The sequence below is a fragment of the Pectinophora gossypiella genome, chromosome 24 (assembly GCF_024362695.1).
Source record: "Pectinophora gossypiella chromosome 24, ilPecGoss1.1, whole genome shotgun sequence".
NCBI lineage: Eukaryota > Metazoa > Arthropoda > Insecta > Lepidoptera > Gelechiidae > Pectinophora > Pectinophora gossypiella.
This window is the reverse complement of record NC_065427.1, coordinates 8,843,469-8,862,386: the sequence shown is the minus strand read 5'-3', so window position 1 is coordinate 8,862,386 and position 18,918 is coordinate 8,843,469. Positions and strand designations below refer to the sequence as shown.

Sequence of the window (18,918 nt, the reverse complement as noted above, 5' to 3'; positions counted from 1 at the left end):
GCCCCCCTTTTATAAACCCCCATTACTTTCTTATTGTAACCTACTGAACATGAAATTTTCAGGAATTTCAGGAACTTGCACAATTCATCAAAATATCTAGAAAATGGTGCGCTTTATGAGAAAAATAACGAAAATTAGCCCCTTTTAATGAACCCCCATGGCTTTGTTACAATGAACATGAAACTTTCAGGAATTTCAGGAACAAGAACTGCATTTACTTTTTAAACTATCAGGAACTTATTTTTTTCTTATTAGCATTGTATTGTTGTACTATTATGATAAAATTTGTAGCATGAAAATGGTGCAAATTTTTGAAAGGTTTAAAAATTTGACGCTGTTTAATACAATAATTCAAAATATCTCTGAAACGGTGCGTTTTACGTGAAAAATAATGAAATTTTGCCCCCCTTTTATAAACCCCCATGACTTTCTTACTATAACAGATTGAACATGAAATTTTCAGGAATTTCAGGAACTTGTACAATTCATCAAAATATCTAGAAAACGGTGCGGTTTATACGAAAAATAATTCAAATTCAGCCTCTTTTGATAAACCCCCACTTTGTTGCTACATTGAACATGAAACTTTCAGGAATTTCAGGAACTTCAGCAATAATTTTACATAAAAAAATATATCTAGTAGACGGTGTGTTTTACGACATACACTATGAATCCCTATCATTTTATTACACATGAAACTTTCAGGAATTAGGATCAAACCCACATAGACACTAAAGCTCAAATGTAGGTGGCAGCACTGTTGTTCCTAAATTTTGACAGTTCTCTCAAAAATTCGTGATAAACTATAAAATGTGGAGCAACGTGGAGTGTATCCCGTCTGAAGGATGTGTTACAAAAAAGCCACCAAGTGGAAAAAGGTAGTTTTGATTTAAAATAAGTTTTTCTAAGTTTTCTTCTTTCCGATCATTAGGGAATAAATTTAACGCTATGATTTTGCAGTTAAACGCTGCGCAAAGGGTTATAGTGTAGAATTATAACCAAAACAATACGTTTCTTTACTCAAATAGTATGGGGAACTGTCAAAATTTAAGAACAGTAGCGACACCTGGTGGAAGAAATAGGCAGTTTCTATCCTCATTTCAGGAACTTTCGCATACGGATCTCAAAGTGTGGGGGTTTTCGTGTAGTTATTATCCAGACAGAAAAAAACAACAGTTGTAATTTTCAACAACTATCATAATTCATAACAACACATATCTCTTTCACACCTGGCTGTAAACACTATCTTCTGTCTTGCTGTCAAATAAATCATTAGGGGAAAAAACTCCCGCGGCCACGGCGCTAGTGTCGCGTATCGGCATAGAATTATTATGACTTGTCCGTTAGTTCCATTGAAATCCGCGGGACTTCTTTCGTGGCTACTCTTATAGTCAAATGAAAAATACTTTTGTCAAACGTCAAAACAATTCATAGGTTAGGTTCACGAGGTTTATGAAATGAAACCACATAACATTTCTATTAATCTAATTATTATTTTCAAAAAATATAGGAAACGTGAAACAATAAATTAACCACCTAATCGTAAGATAAATATTTCAATCACAATTGTGTCTGATTGGCCACATTCTCCTATTGAAATTACAATCGAAAGTTTTATCTGTGCACCCGGTCACTGACATTGGCATGAAGATGAGGTGATGTCTATTTTTTTTTACTATTAGATACAGGATGTTAGAGACATCGTACCGAATACTAAGGGGGATGATTCAGACCGTGATTCTAAGATAATATAAAGTGGAATTTTCCGTCGCAAAATTTATATTCTTTTCAAGTCTATTCTTTTGCGATGAAAAATTTCACTAGATATTAACTCAGAATCATCAGCCGAATCGCCTCAATATTTCTAATACCCTGTATAGGTGGAGACCCACTGACTGATATAATTGCCCTCCCAGGAGCGTCACGGGGGTGTTTACCTATGTGAAAACTTCTAGATCTTTGCAAAATGTTCCGCATCAGGGAGACACCTTTCGGCCTGGGGAAACTATGACACCTGGATCATACTTCTTCCGCAAAACGTATTTAAATCTTGGTCAAATTCAATTGCCGTCTACAAAATGGCGGAAAAACAAGATGGCTGCCATACGAAGTGTTCTATATGCGCTCAACCGTTAGAGTCAAGGTTATTTTCGAACAAATACAGTTATATATACCATTAAGCATCGATCTATGCTGTTTTAAATATATTGTGTTAATACATCCAAAATTTACTCGATACAGATTTTAATTTTATTAGAATATTTTTCGATTGTAATTTCAATATTTATAAATGTCCATCAAACATTGAGACCTGGTGAGTCCACATCGACTCATATTTAGACAATAATTTACCTTTCCTCACTTACATAAATGATTTTTAACAAAATGAGAATCAGGAATTGTAATTATATTTTTTATTTTATCCCTTTTCGTATGGTCTTAATTGTAACTACTGTTCAACAAAATTTTCTTTTTGATTTCACTAATTTAGCAGGAATAAAACATTCAACATTTTTATTTAATGTTTTTGCCAATACAAATAATAAAATTATGATTCAAACCCGATTCTCATACTCTCCAACTTATCCTAGACGATAATTTATTATACAAAATTTACATCTTCGCCAAACAAACTGATGGTTCACATAAGTTCTTACAACATCAACAAATCTATTTTAAGAATTTTATTTTAGTACAATAATATTAATTGAAAAGAAATTTGCGCTAATCGATGTATTTTCTTGTCATTGGGCTTATGGTATTGTTTTGTTGTTAATAATAAAAATAATTGAAGTAAATCCACACTTCATACTTGTTTTGGGCACAACATTTAGAACTTTTATAACTCGCGCGGGGCAGACCATTTTATTCTAGATAATTCTACCTTGTGTAACAACAATATAAAACAGTACCTGCGGCACGCCAATAGATGGCGTTAGTAGTCTATTAGAACGCTGTATCGACATTGTATTAGATTCTAATAAGAATATTCCATACCAATACTGTACTCCCATCCCTACCCAGACTTCTTTACTTAGCTTGCCTGCCTCTTGGTGCCTATCATATGACCCAGGAAACCTAAGTACTGCTTTCGACTGTGAAGTGTGACGCTTACCCTCCGTTTGACATCACGACCGGGAATGTGCGGCGTTCATTGCTACGTTCGTGTTAATGATAACTGCGCCTGCCGCTTTGTTCTCTGTAAACGTTTACGTATTAAAACGCAGATCTCGACCAGACACAATGTAACATTTCTTGTCTGGTATCTTGGCAGATAAGAGGTTGAAAGTGACCTATTCGTTTCCACACTCCTGTGCTTGGCTAGAAAATACGCGGCTAGGACGAACCTCAGAAGGCATCAAATCACGTCTAACAAGTTGTACCGCGCGCGATTCGACGCCTGCGATCAACTTACATTGGACGATTGACGACTTAATAGAATTATCCAGAATAAGCTGGTCTCTCCCGCGCGAGTTTTACCGTACTGGTTATAAAAAGTGTGACAATTCTGTCAAGAAAATTACGAATACCAACTTGAAAACACAACCAAAAGCCATCATTCTCGGCAAGTGTGTGCTATATTATATTTTCTGCTATAAACGTTAATAATACTGCTCCTCTATTATTACTTTCGAAGTGTACAATAAGTATAATAGAAAAGATATACTTTTTGATGGAAAATCACTTCAAGAAAACTTAGTATTATGTACATGAGCGCTTTAAACCATCTTTCTATTCCATTGCGATATTTCCATTAATATCTATTGGCGAAAAACTAACAACTCATTGTAGGCAACCCAAAAATGGGACTTGCACCAATGAGTTATTAATTTAAGTGTAGTTTTCACTAACACACTTGGCTCGACTATCGTCGTAAGGCCCGGATTTCCAGACACAATAGTTAAACAATGGGATTAGTACTACTAGTAGGGCCGGGAGCCTTAGGAGGCTATCACGTTGGTCTAACAGAAGCCTGGTGAAGTGTGGGTACTTAGGGTGGTATTAATAAACTAATCTCAGCTAAGACTGCCCTCAAGATCATGCTCAAGTCATTGTTTTTATATAACAACTGTCACATTGACATGATCTTGAGGGCAGTCTCGAAACTGAGAATAGTTTATAAATACCACCCTTAGTTCATCATGCGATGGAATGTACGGTCACGAGCATTAATATGTATACACTTTGGTACCATGTCACATTAACTTTTTTGACAAATTAAACTATAAGTCTCACTAAATGTCAAATATGTTAGTGCGATAGAGTCCTAAAGTGGGTACATTATATTGCTCATGATTGTACCTCTCACTACGCCATTTGGGAGATAGCCGTGAGTTTATGTTATGTATCGGGAATTTCAAAGCGCTCACATAATCAAGTTTTAAGTGACCAAAAATTAACACAAAAAAAAATCTCGTCCATAAAAAGTAATCTGGGGGTCTATACAGGCCACATTAAAACAATTCATCTAAGCTAAATAATTAATTAGCAATATAACTTTCCAAAGATGGATCGCTTCAATGTGGCCTTTTTAGCCGCTCAAGAGGGTTAAAAGGCCATATTGAATCAATTCATCTAAAAAAGCAATTTTGCTATTTGACGTTCGTTGACATAGCGCACTTGTATTTATATACCTACGCAAATTACACATAGCAAAATTGCTTTTTAGATGGATCGTTCAATGGGGCGTTTACACCCCCCCCCCCCCCACCCATACTTATACAATACTTCTATGATCTCAGATGAACACTTGTGTTCCCATAAAATTTAAAATAGTCACAACTATTTTTGGAGATTTTGCAATAAAATGGGATAAATCACATAAAATATTAAGACTAATCAACTATTACTATAATAATATAATTTATACTCATAGTGCAATCTTTGCTGCGTGTCTGAATATGAATTTACTTAAAATTTATCTAAATCGGAGTGTCATTGTGTAGCTTACTGTTCATTGGGAAAAGCACATTTTGTTTCTTCTCTTCTTCTATCGGGTGGGTTGTGAGGTGGATTACCAACCCCATCAACCCTGGTTCATCATCCGCCCATGCCCCTCGGTCTTACTTTAGTCTGTGTAAACAGAAGTTGTTTGTATGAAGTGTCCGTGGTGTGCTTCCTTAGCTTATCCCTTATCCAATGCCCAGTAAATTACACAAAAAAACTGCTTAATAAAAACGTCATTTCGTTAAAATTCTCTCGGGATCACATTCTAAACGCAGTTTTAGATATTTTATATAAACAATATGCTTGAAATATGACCTTCGAACTGTTAAAAATGTGGGACAAAATGAAAAAAATCTAAATGGGTTTTTTTTTCTTTACATAATAATGAATCACGAACTTGTATGGAGAGTGGTTATTATAAAAATACTTATGGAATATTGAAAGAAACTGGGAAAAAATCAATGAAATTGGCATATTGTACCGTATATCAGAATGTTAATTATTTCGGTAAGAATACTTACATCAATTTCGAATACGACTTTAATGCAATTAATTTTGTAATTCACGAAAATGTTAACTGTAATTTCGTAATCCCTACAACGGCAAAACAATTTTCTCATAAATCCTTTTTCGATCATTTTAAATAATAATTTGCAATTATAAAATTTCCAGTCTTCATACTAACTATACAATGTAGGTAATTAAAATATATACCTAATTAAAAAAAAACTTAAATAATTCACTGGCTAGATCTAAAACTGCGCATCATTCGTACACTTAGCCTCTAAAAGACCCTTAATCTAAATTATTTACAAAATTACCAATTAGGTAACATTTTGAGTTGATTTTTGGATATGCTTTTGCTTGTGAAGAATATTTTTTTTTATCTTTGATGGGTTTGCTCTTGGCCCCAGACTTGCCCGAAGGCATTGACGAGGCCTAAGATGGAGCTCGCCCAGAAGGTGCCTGTTCACTCTGGCCTTGAAAGCACCCGGGTTATATGCACTCAGAAATACCTCCCCCACCCTGAAATACTCCCTATTTAAATAGGGAGTGGAATTCTTTGCCGTCTTCTGTATTTCTATATAACCCGGGTGCTTTCAAGGCCAGAGTGAACAGGCACCTTCTGGTATAAATAAACATACTAACGGTGACTTAAAGGATTTTTGTTTTTATAGCAATCACCTGCGCTTAGGTAAACACACAAAGAGAAAATTTACCGAAAAAAAGGAACCTTTAACACTTCACAAGCAAAACCAAACCGCAAGTCACTCAAAACTCACGCAAAAGTCACTTTAATCAGGCCTGTGCACAACTTCTGGTAATTTAGTGTCCTTTTTCACTTCACTTTTCACATCCCTCTCTTTATGTCTCTTGTCGTCTCTCTCTCTTCTCTCTTTGTCTTTGTCCCTTCTGTCTGATTTGTGGGACTTGTGCCTGGATGACGATGACGAATGATGTCTGTGTTTGTCTGATGATTTGTCTCGGTCACGGTTACCTTTGTCTTTATGATTCTGCCTGTGATGATTTTTGTCACGTTCGGATTTTTCTCTGTCCGTTTTTGTGTCTGTTCGTTCTCTTTCTGGCTTGTCCGTTTTGTCTGGCCGTTCACTTTTTGAGTCTGTACGATCAGTCTTTTCAGTTTTGATTTTTACTTCGTCTTTAGGGTCTGTGCGTTCAATTTTATCTGTTTTTGGCTCCGTGCGATCAGGTTTCTGCTCTGTTTTATCTTTGTCTGTCTTCTCAACTTTAGTTTCTGATTTCTTATCTTTCTTGTCTTCAGACTTGTCGGATTTAGTTTGGACCTCGACAGATTTGCTGTCCATCTTTTCCTTGAATTTTGCGCTCAACGCCCGCATTTCTATGACGCCCACTTTGTGTTTTGTTGCCGTCGATGACTTTTTGGTTTCTGTAAATGAAAAAATCAAGTAAAGAAAAAACATTACTTTCTTTATTTTGTTCTAGCCTCTTGTGGTTAGATGTGGACATTCGGTTTCCATTCCTGATAGGGACATTGTCGAAATCACATTGTGAGACAGTCCTTTATTTGGCTAGGACCTTGCAGGCTTGATCACCCAATTGTCCGAAAACGTAAGACGATTTCGTGCTTCGGAAGGCATGTTAAATCGTTGGTCGCGGGCTGAAAGCCCAAACGCCTCCAACACTCCCCTCTAGTTGATTGAGGGGAGGCCTGTCGCCAGCAGTGGGACGTATATAGGCTATTTATGTATGTTTATGACACCTGCATGTATACATGTACAGTCATGAGCAATATAATGTACCCACTTTAGGACTCTGTCGCACTAACATATTTGACATTTAGTGAGACTTACTGTTGAATTTGTCAAAAAAGTTAATGTGACATGGTAGCAAAGTGTATACATATTAATGCTCGTGACCGTACCTACACAGCTTCACAATAAATGTTTCTTGTGTAGTCGCCACTAGTCGCCAGTATTAACATAAGAAGCAGTGGTTACCCGAGGGCGGGCGGGGCTGCAGCGCGGGCGCGGGCTCGGGCGCGGGCCGCTCCTCGGCCGGGGACGACGCCTCCGACGACGGGTAGTACTGCTTCAGCCGCAGGTGCCACGCTGGCCGGGACACGACATTATAACAGTATTCATATAACACTTCTTATAGCAAAACTTATACTTATGTGGGCAAAGACGGCATTACAGCAATAAGCGGTATATTCTAGATAATCTTCGGCAGAGGATATATGTCATGTGTGTGTGTGTGTGTGTGTGTGTGTGTGTGTGTGTGTGTGTGTTTGTGTGTGTGTGAGGATGTACGTCTGTGTGAGGCTGTATGTGTGTATGTGTGTGGTGTTGTGTGTGTGTGTGTGTGTGTGTGTGGTGTTTTGTGTGTGTGTGTGTGTGTGTGTGTGTGTGTGTGTGTGTGTGTGTGTGAGGATGTATGTGTGTGTGAGGATGTGTGTGTGTGTGTGTGAGGATGTGTGTGTATGTGTGAGGATGTGAGTGTGTGTGTGTGTGTGTGTGTGAGGATGTATGTGTGTGTGTGGTGTTGTGTGTGTGTGTGTGTGTGTGTGAGGATGTGTGTGTGTGTGAGGATGTGAGTGTGTGTGTGTGTGTGTGTGAGGATGTATGTGTGTGTGTGGTGTTGTGTAGCGACTGCCTGTCTGACCTTCCAACCCGAAGGGAAAACCAGCAAAATACAGGGCTAAGCTCAGCCAATAATGAGTTCTACAAGGAAAACATTCCCACTTTAGGAACATTCCAGAAACGGCACGTTTCGGTTACGTTTATCCAATAAAACAGTAATTTGACGCAGAGCAAACGTTTTACTCTACATATCTGTGTCACGAACATACAGTCCAAAAAAAGAAGAACGACCCTAAAAAAAACCAGTTGTCATGGCAACGACTTCTTTCTTGACGCTAATACACTGTGGGACATACCAACAGAGGTGACGGCAGAGACGGTCCGGAACTGGTGTATGATGTTTCTGGGTAAGAAGTATATATCGTCGGAGCACAGCGGCAGCCGCGAGTAGCGGACACCTTCGCGCCGCAACTGGTTCAGCTTGGCTTCTTCGAGCCTAGGAAAAAATAAATATATAAGTAACATTAAAAAAAGAAAGGAAGTGTCTCAGGATCGAAGCAAATGGAATTCCATAGTCTCCGCTTATCCCGGTGGGAAGTTTTATGAATGTATGTAAAAAAAAAACACATTGCGCGGAGATTTCAGTCCCACCCCTCGAGTGACACATTACTTCCCCCCGATTGACACTCTACTCCTTCCGTGACTTACCAGTAAAGTAGACGACAGGTCGACATGGCAATTCTCTAGTGACGTGACGTTTTCAATATCGATATATTTTTATTATGTATGTAACAAAATGTGAATAAAATAATACCACGTTTTCATTTAAGTTAATATTTATTCATCTGAATCATCTAACGTATCGCTACAAAAACTTAAAGAATCTTCGTCACTGGTATCTCCGACTTTTATAATAAAATCTTCCATTTCATTTTCCATTCCCATTAAAGTAGAGTGAATTATTGTTTTTTTTTGCTTGAACACGCGACGAAGATGCAACCGTAGCCATTTTTAAAACACAATAGTAATAAATTATGTGAGCGAGATTATAATCGATAAACGCGGTCGATACGGACTCGTGCGACACTAAGACTAAGACGCCGCGGGGACTGTGCCGCGGTTCACCTCATGCCCCGATTGCCATGTCGACCTGTCGTCAACAGTACTTATACTTGTTATATTACTTATTAGTACCCACCTCCGCCCACCCCCCAATTTACGCGCTAATTTTTCTTCTATCATATGGTGTGTCAGGGTTACTATTGAACCGCCAAACGCCCCTGACATGGCTCGTGTAACGACTACGTACTTACATCAGTAAGTAGTAGCCGGTACCAACGGCTTAACGTGCCTTCCAAAGCACGGATCATCTTACTTTCGGTGAACAGATGATCAGCCTGTAATGTCCTAACCAAACTAGGGATCACAGAGTGTTTTTTGTGATATGTCCGCACCGGGATTTGAATCCGGGACCTCCGGATCGTGAGCCCAACGCTCAAACCACGCACTACACACGTTACCATCTCTCACACACACACACACTGTTACGTGTGTGGGGAAACCTTCTGGGGCACCTGCCCCTGAAGGTTGTCTTCTTCGCCTCCCGTAGCTACGGAAGGGTCTTTGGGTGCTTCGCCCCGCCTTCGGGGTCTAGCCCACCGGGTGAGACGCCTGCGTTTTAAGCGCGCACTACACTTCCAAATGATGTACAAGTACCCCCCGAACGACGCGCTATAACTACCCCCCCCCCCCCCCCCCGGATGACCCACGTTACGTAGCACACCCCCCGCGTTACGCACCCCCGCCCGTATCACCCACTCACCACGTGACACACTGCGATATGGGCGGCTCGTACAGATCGAGCTGCAGCAGTTGCACCAGCTTGTTGAAGTCGGCCGCGTGGAACGCCACCACGTCCTTGGTTATCCTACCGCGGTCCGACTCGTCACCGCAGTGGATCGCTTTCAGCACTCCTGTTGGGGAGAATAGTGGCCATCATTTTCGGGGGATAAAAACTGGAAGCTCAAATGTAGGTGCCTAGGTGGCAGCACTGTTGAGTGTTCCTAAATTTTGACAGTTCTGCATACTGGTGCTAATTCCTGCAAACACCATCTAATTTTATTTTAATTTATATCTGTCATTTTCTTATCCGCCGAAAAGGAAAGGGACGGGTAATCGACAAGCATAAAATTTATGGGAAACATGTCAAATTTAAGCACATATCTAAAACAACCGTCTAAAAATTTTACATTGGCCAATAACCCGACAGAATTATGTTGACAGCACACGTCATACGGTTTGCATACCAGCGAGATAACTTTTTGATTCGCCCGGGTTATTCGTACTTCCTCAAATTAAGAGCTATCAATCATCCGTTCCTTTCCTTTTCGGCGAATAAGAAAATGACAGGTATAACTTAAAAGTAAAATTAGTTGTCTGCAGGAATCGAGGCCATTGTCCAGCTAAAATTCGTGATAAATTGCTGTAAAATGTGAAGCAACGTGGAGTGTATCCCTTCTAAAGGATGAGTTATAAAAAAGAAAAGCAGCCAGTTGGAAAAGGGAAGTTTTGATTGAAAAAAGTTTTTCTAAGTTTTCTTCGTTCAGATCTATAGGGAATAAACATAACACTATAATTTTGCAGTTAAACGCTGCGCAAAGAGTTACAATGTAAAAATATAACCAAAACAATGTGATTAAACAACTGTTACGTCATCATCCCCTATGTATAATGCTGACTACACCCCAACGCTGCACACGGCACTAATATATGACGCCATTGATGGCCTAGATTATTTCGCAATAGAAACTGGAAACTGCTGAAGCAGCGGCGCATCGGAAGCGCGTGTGACCTCGAAGACGAGCCCTGGGAACCACTTTGACACACGCATCGGTCGGGTCGAGTTGTGGATTAGTATTAAGTTAATTAAGTAAAACTGCGTATTTTTTTATCTTGAAGAAATCCCAATAAATTAATTTGTAGAAATTTCGGTTTTTTTTACATCCTTCGACTGTCGCTTTCGTAATTCAACTAGTATGGAGAACTGTCAAAATTTAAGAACACTCAACAGTAGCGACACCTGATGGGAGAAATAGGCAGTTTATATCCTCATTGCATAGATCGGAAACAACATCATCATTTCGACAAACATCCATCTTGCTATTTTTGTAATTGTTTAGTGGAAATTTCATATCATGTTATTTTGTCTTTTATTTGTGTGTGGCGCCCTTTTATGATAAACTATTTCTATTCTATTTGTACGAGCACACTCGTCACATATGTAACCGTATACTATGCAAGCGTCTGCATATCGACATTATTACATGAAATGTACAATTTATTTTAGTGTGTGAATAAACGCCACTCGGCAGCTACGTTGAATTTTCTTTCTATCAGCTGACCACATTTATATAACATTTTATCTACTACAGTTATAACAACTTACATCTTTAATACAATCCTTTACATTAATTACATTACAACATAACGTTGGGACATACCCCAACACTATTCTTAAAAGAAAAACTGTTTCCTTAGTAAAGAGTTTTTATAACGGGAAAATTCCCACTTAGAGAAAATTCTCTGGAACGGCACATAACTGGACTGGTGGAAGCGTGGTGTCCTTACCGACAGCAGCAGTGGTGATCCGGTCAAGCCCGTGTCCGACATGGTCGGCGTGCGCACGAGTGCGGTCCTCGAACAGGAACTCGCGCGCCTCACTCCAGCGGGGCAGGTACTGCAGGTTGCGCAGCTCGTTGATGCCCGTGCTGGGGACACATTATTACAATCACATTTGTGGCTGAGCGTCTCACAATCCGGACGCCCCGGGTTCGGATCCCGGTGTGAACATATCACAAAAATCACTCTGTGATCCCTAGTTTGGTTAAGACATTACAGGCTGATCACCTGATTGTCCGACAGTAAGATGATCCGTGATTCGGAAGGCACGTTAAGCTGTTGGTCCCGGTTACTACATGCTGATGTAAGTTAGTAGTCGTTACATGAGCCATGTCAGCCTTTGGCGGCTCAATAATAACCCTGACACCAGGGTTGATGGGGTTGATAATCCACCTCACAACCCACACAATAAGAAGAATCATATTTAAAGTGTTTACATCATCATCATCAGCCGTACGACGCCCACTGCTGGGCATAGGCCTCCCCCAAGGATCTCCACGACGATCGGTCCTGCGCTGCCCGCATCCAGCGGCTTCCCGCGACCTTCACCAGATCGTCGGTCCACCTTGTAGCGACATAACCCACAGAAGAGAAGTATCATTGAAAATGTTAAAAATCGTAATGTAAACTTACCGCCTCTTCTTAATAGGACTCTTCCCGAGCTCAGCCGTGGGCACCAGCTGTTCTCCAGGTCTTATCCACAAGATGGGCCCGTCGTTGGACTCCTGAGGCTCCATCTCCACCGCCGACATGGGCCCCCACGGCATCGTCTGTTGGATAAGGGGAGAATTGGGTCGTGTACGGTCACGAGCATTAATATGTATACACTTTGGTACCATGTCACATTAACTTTTTTGACAAATTGAACTGTAAGTCTCACTAAATGTCAAATATGTTAGTGCGACAGAGTCCTAAAGTGGGTACATTATATTGCTCATGACTGTACCAGGTTCAAGATAAATTATTAAATTCCTATTACTAAATAAACACAGATCTAAAACTAACGAAAAACATTTTCTTTTTTCTATTTAACTTATTTATGACTTTGAAATAATAATAATGAAAAACAGAATGTAAATCCACCACAGGCTTCGTCAGTACCAACATTCATATTAAAACAAAATAAAAAAAATAAATAAGGGAAAGCATATTCAAATCATACATAATAAAATCCGCACAAGCTTCAAGTTTTTTTTTAGCTTTTTGGCGGCGAGGGTGTGCTGCCGCTAAAGGATGTTTTCGGGGTACCAAACTGAGCATAGTACCCCGATAACCACAAGTTAGTAGTGTGACTAGGGATCGACGATCCTACAGTATATATATGCGTTTTGCTGTGTAAACTTCGATACCGCGTTTCACGACCGCTTGAACACTGCATTATTGAATGTGGCGCCATCTGTTGCATGTGAGCGGAACTAGGTGGCCAACTAGTTGGGTCCGCTACAGCTTGTTTTTTTTTTATGATTTTTAATTAAGAAAAACGTAATAATAAATCCGACATTTTATCACGTTTTTATATGACGTCACAGTGTGCTTTTTCATACAAATTCCATGGTAACTTCGTGTTTTGACGTTTAGTAAAAAGTAACTGATTTGACTAGTTGTAAACTAGCCTATTATTGACTGTGTGTGGCGGACCCAATTAGTTGACCAGGGGCCTGCTTCACAAAACTAACAATTGTAAATTATAACGATAATTTGGTGTTCATTGGTGCTAATTCCTGTAAATACAATCTAATTTTATTTTAAGTTATATCTGTCATTTTCTTATCCGCCGAAAAGGAAAGGGACGGGTAATCGACAAGCATTAAATTTATGGAACACACGTCAATTTTAAGCACAAATCTAAACCAACCGTCTAAAAATTTTACATCCGTCAATAACCCGACACAGTTAAGTAGACAGCACGTCAAACGGATTGCATACCAGCGACGTACCTTTTGATTCGCCCGGGTTATTCATTCATTTACTCATTCTTCCTAAAATTAAGAGCTGTGAATCATCCGTCCCTTTCCTTTTCGACGGATATGAAAATGACGGATATAACTTAAAATAAAATTAGGCGGTGTCTGCAGGAATCGGGGCCATTATATAGCTAATTTGCAACTGCAAAATATTTGTGATCACACACTCCGCAATGTACTGTACAGTCATGAGCAATATAATGTACCCATTTAAGGACTCTGTCGCACTAACATATTTGACATTTAGTGAGACTAACAGTTCAATTTGTCAAAAAAGTTAATGTGAAATGGTAGCAAAGTGTATACATTTTAATGCTCGTGACCGTACATCAAATTGTCTTTGTAATTTACAATTGTAACTTTTATGAGGGTCCAGGTAGTTCCGCACACATGCAACAGATGGCGCTGTCAGATGGCCTAGAACGCGGTAACGAAGTTCGCACAGCGAGTTGCAATGAGAGACTTAACAGCTTACGTTCTTTAAAAATCACATACAATTCGTTTCAATTTAGGAAGTTGTATTGTTATAAACCATAGGTTATTTTTTGTTATTGTGTCCATCCAACAGGCAAAGGGAACATAGCCCATACAGCCGGTAAACCATAGCCTAAAAATTTATCGTAGTAAAAAAAACGAGTTTGCAGCAGCCGGATCTTCATTTAGAACGGTAAACACAGTTTAAAACTTCAAAGTACACAAAAAAAAAACAAATTATTTATGGATCATCACTTCATTGTTTTTTTTACTTTGGTCCGCTAGCCGTACTGTCATTATTCTAAACTCAACAACATCATCTATGCAATAATAAAATAAATAAATGTAATTATTTGTGTATAATAAAGTGTTTTTATTATTATTATCTATGAGATTTTCAAAGAACTTCATCTCAAGTCCTTGCAAGTTATTTTGTCAAAATGAACTGACTCTCTTGGGTTGTTTAAATTTTTTGTATGATAATATTAGAAGATATATTGTATGTTTGTTTGTGGTTACACTAACTCACTTGAAAGTCATTTTTTCTGCGCAAGTCGGCTTATTAAGTACAGTACACTCACTTAAGTTATTCACGGAACTCGTTTTCCTGACCTGAATTAAATGTCCCTTCACTAATATGTCAAATTAACAGTAAGCCACAGATTAACAAGAATTTATGATGTCAACTTTTTTGTGAGGTTTTGTTTGATTTTTGTTTTTACGTGAAAAAATGTGTTTTTATAATTATTTTACGTTAATTTCGCATTGAGCTAAGATCACACATCATACATCTATTGAGTACTACGGATGTTATTAGAAGAATACTTTGCTTAGTTTAGGTGAAATTCGAACATTCTTTGTAGTAACAGGTTTGTTTACCTTTTATGAAGATCATTCTTGAACGGACTTTACGCTCAATCGCTCTTTGGCAGACCTTGAGCCTGGACTTTTGACGTTCAGTCAGTGATACAAATTATCATACTTACTATATTTTATGATTCTGTCACTCACCATCTCAAGGAATGGGCACTGGGCCAGCAGCCGAAGCATGTCGGGGAAGTATCCTCCCACCTCCTCGTGGACAGTTCCCACCAGAGATATCTGGTGCAGCGGCCCGCAACGGAACGTGCCCGCTGCGTACGTTTGTTGCACCTGATGGAAAGAAAATAAACATCATCATCTCCCTAGCATCATCCCGTTTCTCACAGGGTCCGCTTACCTAACCTGAAGATTTGACAGGTCCGGTTTTTTAAGCGACCGACTGTCTGACCTTCCAACCCGCGAAGGGTAATCCAGTCCAATACAGGTTAGGTCACATACCTCCGAAAATGCATTTCTCTGGAATGTGGGTTTCCTCACGATGTTTTTCTTCACCGCTGAGCACGCGACTTACTACTAACTGGCGTATGTAGTCATTACACGAGCTGTTTCAGGGGCCTTTGGCGGTTCAATAATAACCCTGACACCAAGGTTGACGATGTTGGTAATCCACTTCGCAACCCACAGGACACGGGAAGACCATCCATTTCCCCGTATAGTTTACTTTGGCCTTTGCCGGATCAGTAATGATCCTGTTGGTGGTTTGGGAAGAGATCCAAGACACAGTTTAATGATCCTGATGGTGGTTTGGGGAGAAGCTCCAAGACGCAGTTTAATGATCCTGATGGTGGTTTGGGGAGAAGATCCAAGACACAGTTTAATGATCCTGATGGTGGTTTGGGGAGAAGATCCAAGACACAGTTTAATGATCCTGATGGTGGTTTGGGGAGAAGATCCAAGACACAGTTTAATGATCCTGATGGTGGTTTGGGGAGAAGATCCAAGACACAGTTTAATGATCCTGATGGTGGTTTGGGGAGAAGATCCAAGACACAGTTTAATGATCCTGATGGTGGTTTGGGGAGAAGATCCAAGACACAGTTTAATGATCCTGATGGTGGTTTGGGGAGAAGATCCAAGACACAGTTTAATGATCCTGATGGTGGTTTGGGGAGAAGATCCAAGACACAGTTTAATGATCCTGATGGTGGTTTGGGGAGAAGATCCAAGACACAGTTTAATGATCCTGATGGTGGTTTGGGGAGAAGATCCAAGACACAGTTTAATGATCCTGATGGTGGTTTGGGGAGAAGATCCAAGACACAGTTTAATGATCCTGATGGTGGTTTGGGGAGAAGATCCAAGACACAGTTTAATGATCCTGATGGTGGTTTGGGGAGAAGATCCAAGACACAGTTTAATGATCCTGATGGTGGTTTGGGGAGAAGATCCAAGACACAGTGTACACGGCAGGAGATGTGGTGACTGACCTGTTGGTAGTAGCGGCTGACGGTGGTGGTCTCGATGTCGCTGGCGCGGGCCAGCACGCCCGCCTTGACGGTGAGCGCGGGGTGCGCGGAGGCCAGCTGCTGCAGCAGGCAGGGGAACTGCGCCGCCGCGCCGCGGACCACGCCGCACACGAAGTGCGCCCAGCCCTCGCTGTCCTCCGAGAACACCAGCTGCCCGGGGGAATACCAGTCACTGACTTGTGGGACACATCAACATCACGTTTTCTATGGGCAATCTTTTACGGTGCAATGTGTACTGTGGAACTCTTTACCTCCCGCCATCAGAGTAGCTAATTCTCTTCAGTTTTACAAATCTTCGTGCTCATTACGAGTCGCAGTGTGGATATTCATCATCATCATCACCAGCCCATTAAAGTCCCCACTATTTATGTATGTATGTATGAATTTTATTTTATTATAATATATCTATTTTATTTTATTTTTATTTATGTATTTTATGCTAGTAAGTAGTTCTTTGCTTTTTGTATTTATTTAATTTTATACCCGGTTACTACTTACTGATGTATGTACGTAGTCGTTACGTGAGTCATGACAGGGGCCTTTGGCGGCTCAATAGTAACCCTGACACCAGGGTTGATGAGGTTGGTAATCCACCTCACAACCCACACGATAGAAGAACAACTGAATAAAGATATTTGTGTATTTGAATTTTGTACCTTCAGAAACTCTTTGGCCAGCGCCTCCTGTTGGTTGGCAGGCAGCATGTCCACGTCTCGCTGATAGAGGTACACCACACTCGCGCCACCATTCGGGTGAGTCTCCACACGCATCAGTCTGAAATATAACGTAGAGAAAATTAGATTGATACGTTCTAACATACTAAATGTTACGGGCAGCAGTAACTGTCAGTACTATTCAGAGGCGGAGGGCAGGAGTCCTAGTACGGCTTTGAAATAGACTACTCTGGGCGCCAACCCACTCACAATACAAGGAATAAAAATAAAATAGTTGTTCAAAATTCTAGATTAAGTAAATTAAATTTATCTTTTTTGGGGTTATGTATACGTTTTTACAATAAAATACCAGATAATATTGTAAATTTGTCAGAGAATAAATTTAAAGCTCACGTGAAGCTTACTTTATGTAAAAAAGCTTATTATAAGATCAATGATTACCTAAATGATGAAAATGTCTGGTATTGAATGTGTTCCTCTAGTTATTAAATAACTTGTAATGTGTACCATTGGTTTTTAAAAGATGTGTTGCTGTTGCAGTTTCTTGTCATTTCTTCTCCTCAGCCATAACACCTTGCGAAATGACGTAAATTCAAAAATGTTACATTGACCTTCAACAACATCATGGATAAACCCATGATAATTACGTTGAATAAATGATTCTGATTTCTGACTCGCATCAGACAGAGTACTGCGGGGCGGAAGGCAAGAGGGAAACCACTGCCCTATTTTTCCCTAAAAAAGAAGCATGGAGCTACACCGATAAGAGCACATACATACATACATAAACAGCCTATATACGTCCCACTGCTGGGCACAGGCGTCCCCTCAATCAACCGGAACTTGGTGCTTTTTAAATTAGTGATGTGACGTTCTACGACGTTTATTTTTATTTTTTTAAAGAACGTCTAGGGCCCTGTGCCGAGGTTTTTCTTGCAGCTTCTTTTCCCCGGCTATACAGGTTGTGAGAAGCTGCAGTAGTTTTAGGCGGATGAGACGTTCGTTATGTAAAAATTGACGATTCAAAGTGTAACTATGTTACCTACTGAATAAAGAAATTTTTGAATTTGAATTTGAATCTAACTTGACAAGTACAAGCTACTCCAGCTCATCATCCAGGGGAAGATCTCGGGAAAAAGAAGTGTCTTTTACATGTAAGATCTTCTTGGTCTTCCCCTTCCTCTTTTTCCTTCTATCATCTCTTCTATGGTGTTTTTAATCAATTCGTCGTGTCTTATTAAGTGTCTAATCACCTTGCTTCTTCTGTCCTCAATAACTCTCAATATTCTCTTTTCCCTTACTCTTACTAGCACTTCTTCATTAGTAACTATTTCCGTCCAACTTATTCTTTCCATCCTCCTCCAAAACCACATTTCAAAGGCTTCGAGTCTCTCTCAAAGTTTCTAAGCTATTTGCATCTATCTATTCTTCTATCGTGTGGGTTGTGAGGTGGATTACCAACCCCATCAACCCTGGTGTCAGGGTTATTATTGAGCCGCCAAAGACCCCTGACATGGCTAATGTAACGACTACTTACTTACATCGGTAAATAGTAGTCGGGACCAACTGCTTAACTTGCCTTCCGAAGCACGGATCATCTTACTTTCGGACAATCAAGTGATCAGCCTGTAATGTGCTAACCAAACTAGGGATTACAAAGCGAGTTTTGTGATCTATCTCCACCGTGATTTGAAACCGGGACCTCCGGATCGTGAGCCCAACGCTCAAACCACTGCACCACGGAGGCCGTTATTATCTATCTATTTATGTG

The 18,918-nt window shown here is 39.9% G+C and overlaps 1 protein-coding gene across 1 annotated transcript in view; it reads right to left on the bottom strand.

The window, feature by feature from the left end:
* Positions 1-1,472: 1,472 nt before the first annotated feature.
* LOC126377831 (lysine-specific demethylase RSBN1L) overlaps positions 1,473-18,918 on the bottom strand; it is a 28,901-nt gene continuing 11,455 nt past the window's right edge. Inside the window, exons 4-12 of the mRNA XM_050025773.1 lie at positions 17,130-17,247; positions 16,435-16,623; positions 15,137-15,277; positions 12,321-12,457; positions 11,637-11,776; positions 9,832-9,982; positions 8,366-8,505; positions 7,428-7,538; positions 1,473-6,856 (exon numbers count right to left, since the gene is read on the bottom strand). Coding sequence (XP_049881730.1) covers positions 6,243-6,856; positions 7,428-7,538; positions 8,366-8,505; positions 9,832-9,982; positions 11,637-11,776; positions 12,321-12,457; positions 15,137-15,277; positions 16,435-16,623; positions 17,130-17,247 — 1,741 coding nt within the window. The 3' untranslated portion in view covers positions 1,473-6,242. The remainder of the gene's footprint in view (positions 6,857-7,427; positions 7,539-8,365; positions 8,506-9,831; positions 9,983-11,636; positions 11,777-12,320; positions 12,458-15,136; positions 15,278-16,434; positions 16,624-17,129; positions 17,248-18,918) is intronic.